The sequence below is a fragment of the Nannospalax galili genome, unplaced genomic scaffold, assembly GCF_000622305.1.
Source record: "Nannospalax galili isolate Female #2095 unplaced genomic scaffold, S.galili_v1.0 scaffold6537, whole genome shotgun sequence".
Lineage (NCBI taxonomy): Eukaryota > Metazoa > Chordata > Mammalia > Rodentia > Spalacidae > Nannospalax > Nannospalax galili.
In genome coordinates, this window is record NW_008339531.1 from 1 (window position 1) to 3,878 (window position 3,878).

The window sequence follows — 3,878 nt, forward strand, 5'->3', positions numbered from 1 at the left end:
AAATCAGAGAAGGCTGTGGTCCAGTAAAAAAGATGTGCAAATGAACCCAGATGGGTTTTGGAGTAAAATACAGTGCTTGTGGCAGGTATAATTTTGAATGATTTTGTGCTTCCAGAGGCTGTCTTGATTAATTCTATTAAAATATGTATACAGGGGGCCTTTCTTGTCAACATATAGATAAAGAAACTGGAGACGAGTAGCTTCTGCAAAGTCATGGGCAGAACCTGGGATCAGAAGTCAGCAGGTTGATTTGTCTGCCTCAGCTCTGCCTTTCCTCCACATAGACCTCAATGGGACTGCTTGCTTGCGGCTCCCTCTCCAGTAATTTACAGTGTAACAATGTACAAAACACCTAGAGGTTTTGAGATATAATTTTTTTAAATAAAAGGCTGGGGTATACAGTGCTTGTCTAGTAAGCACAAGACCCTGGATTCAATCTCTAACACTACAGAAAAACTATCTAAAATATTAAAATATTAAATTTTAAAATAGTAAAAATCTTAACACTGTCATTTATTCCTCCATGGAGGATTGGTTCAGAGAACTACTCTCCCCAACCACAAGAAAATCTGAGGATGCTCAGATTTTGAATGTCCCAGTAGCCTCTTGTACTGGGGTCTGGATTTTCAGTAGAGACCTCTGACATCATCAGTGGAGGAATCTCTTGATGGATTCATGATTTGATGGCAGTGGGGAGTGGTGAAGACCCTGGCTGGATGCAGTAGGCCCCTGGGAGCATATCCTTGCGGTGGTATCTGTCCTTGGCCCCTTCCTGTTAGCCTCTTTCTGCTTTCTGGTTGTTATGATGTGAACTGAGCTGCTCTGTCATATCATCTTTACCATGAGGGACTGAAACCTTTACAACTTTGAGCTAAAATAAGTCTTGTAAGTTGGTTTTGTCAGGTACTTGGACACAGTAATGAGAAAAAATAACTGGTACAATGGTGTGGTATTTGCACATCCCTCCTGTACTTTACATCATCTCCAGATTCCTTATCATACCCAATGTATTGCAAACGTCATGTAAATAGTTGTTTTATTGTATTTTTTAGGGAAAAGTGATAAGAAAAAAACTCATACATATTCTTTATAGATGTAAACTTTCCTTCCAATACATCAGCCCATGGTTGCTTGACACCATGGATCTGGGTATGAAGGGCCAACTGTATAGACAGTTGGATAAACTTAAAATTAAAATGAAGAAAAATAACAAATACCATAATTAAATATGGAATGTATTTATGCTAGAGATATAACTTTAAAGTGTTAAGTATTTAATATGAAGTAGTGTTTCAAAAGGCATAGCTGCCTCAATGGGATTCCCTGGCACCACGAGAGAGAAGACCTTCAAGATAGTATTTCAAGGACATCCTTGTGTATGCTACCACTGAGCTGCACCTCCAGCCCTCAGTTTATTGAGATAGGGTCTCACTACATAGTTTAGACTTGCTTTGAACATGCTACACAGCCCAGGCTGCCCTCAAATTCCTGAGCCTCCTACCTCAGCCTCTGGAGTTTTGGGATTATAGGCAGACACTCTCAAGCCTGGCTGGTATGTGAAGGTCACCTGAGCCCACTCCTGGGGGTGGCTACTCCCCTCAGGGTGCGTTACCTCCTCCTTTTGGATGACTCGGATCCTGGTCTTGATGTAGGGGAAGGCATGCATGGTGGTGAGGACAGTGTTCCTCTGGTACTGCTCATGTAGCTCTCCCCGAGGCCGCCCCTCCAGGGTGAAGGGAGTGGTGTACATGAACCTCCGAAGGTTGAAATTCTTCTCGAAGTAGGTCACCCTGTCTTTCATCTCATACCCATCAAAGTAGGGCTCAACAAATGTGATCTGTATGTAGGCCTGAGGGAAAGGGGAGGGGAAGGAAAAGATGAACCATTCAGCCAACAAGATTCATGGCGCCTGGAGGGGCATGCTGGGACACAGCCCAGCCCTCCTTTCCAATCTGTGCTGAATGCCTCAGGCCAGAATTCAGAATCTGCCCTTTCTCCTCACCACCTCAGAGAGTGGAGAGGACCTTGAAGTTGGGGAAGAAAATATACCTCAGGGAACAGGCAGATGCTGCTCCCTGCTGCTCCCTCTAAAAGGCCTACAGAGGCCTCAGCATGAGAGTTTGCAAACTGCCCTTCCAAGAGGCAAACCTTCCTTTACAGATTTGCTATGATGAAGACATGCTTGCTAGAGAAAAGAGATAGTACCAAGTGTTTTTAAGGATGGGACAGTTAGAATGGTCATATAATCATGGGGGAATACAAAATGTATGGTCACTCTACAAGTCTGGAGCTCCTTATGCAGCTAAATGACATCCCCACCCAAGAACCCCACTGCCACCTGTGTGACTCTTGGGTTGGATGTGATTATTGATCTCTTGAAATAGAGAATCTGTCTGTGATCACCCACATGAGGCCCTTGTGGAGAAAGAAGGAAGGTCCATGAAGTCTCTCCCTTCCCCGCACCCCACTCTTTTCCTCCTGTTGGCCCCGCCTCTCCACAAGGATATATATCTCTTGTCTCTATATTTATCTACCTGTCATCCCTCTCTCTCTCTCTCTCTCTCTCTCTCTTTCTCTATCATCTATCTCTATCATCTATCTATCTATCTATCCATCAATCAATCAGTCATCTATCTTCTACCTATCTATCATCTATCTAATCTATGCTGTAAACAATTGCAGAGAGAGGAGGAGGTCCCTTGAGTGATGTAGCTGCATGGACTATTTACTGGTGGTACCCATGTTCCTGTAAATAATCCCAATAAACTAGGTGATTCACCAAGCTACACTTAAGACAGAATCTTCTCTGCTCTGTGATAGACCTCTCTATCTGGGGTGAACTAAAATAGACTCCTCGGGAAAATCACATACTACCAAGAAAAATGAAAACTTACATTCATGCAAAAACTAATAAGCAGTGGTTTAATCACAATGTTTTTCACAATAAACAAATAGAAAACAAAGTCTTTTTGGTGGGTAAACAATAAACAAAATGTGGTACATCACAGACCTGAATACTACTCAGCATAAAATGAAAGGAACTATTACAACATGGGTAAATCTTAGATGGTGTACACTGAGCCAAAGAAGCCAGTTTCGAAAGGCTGCATGCTTCTGCAGGCACACCTGGAAAGGCAGCTCTACACAGAAGACAGCCAGGGGCTGCTGGGGGCTGACAGCAGAGATGACAAAGGAGCCTGGGAAATATTTCAGACTGATGGAATGGTTCTGTATCTTGACTGTGGTGCTGGTGGTTACATACATTTGTAAAAATGCATAGAACTGAACACTAGTGAGTGTCACTGCATGCCTCATGTAAATACACACACAAACACACACACACACACACACACACATGCTCATTAATGAAGATGAATTCTTTAACAACACAAGGAAGAGGAATGGACAGGAGCAGTGTGACACCCGCCCAGTGGGGAGGACCCGAGGGTTGGTCACCAACCTTACCCTGTAAATCATGTTTTTGAATAATGAAATCTGGTTGTGATCTTGGTTAGGACTCTCACAGCCTACCTTGGGGATTTTAAGATAGGGGAGAGGCACTTGGGTTGTGCTCAGATCACTGTGGATACACAGCCAATCCTATCTTCCAGAACTCGAAACATTTCCATTCACCTCTTACCAAAGTGATTGCTTTAGGCTTCAGCTGAGGAATGTTTCTTAAATGAGTAAGTGTTCTGACAAATGAAGAAAGATAAATTTGTGTTTGGCTGGTTTCTCTCTATCTGCATCATCTTCATTCTGTCCTGGAAGACAGAACTGAGGGACTCACATGAAGAGGGCCCTTTCTCCCTGACCTTGCCCTCTGTATAGCCATCATCGTACAACTATAACGAGAACTATGGTACTGTTGTGAGGTT

The 3,878-nt window shown here is 43.2% G+C and overlaps 1 protein-coding gene across 1 annotated transcript in view; it reads right to left on the reverse strand.

The window, feature by feature from the left end:
- Positions 1-1,612: 1,612 nt before the first annotated feature.
- The window catches only part of LOC103735134 (dedicator of cytokinesis protein 8-like), a gene marked incomplete at its 3' end in the record, with an annotated part of 8,030 nt that continues 5,764 nt past the window's right edge, over positions 1,613-3,878 (reverse strand). Inside the window, exon 5 of the mRNA XM_008834263.3 lies at positions 1,613-1,849. Coding sequence (XP_008832485.1) covers positions 1,613-1,849 — 237 coding nt within the window. The remainder of the gene's footprint in view (positions 1,850-3,878) is intronic.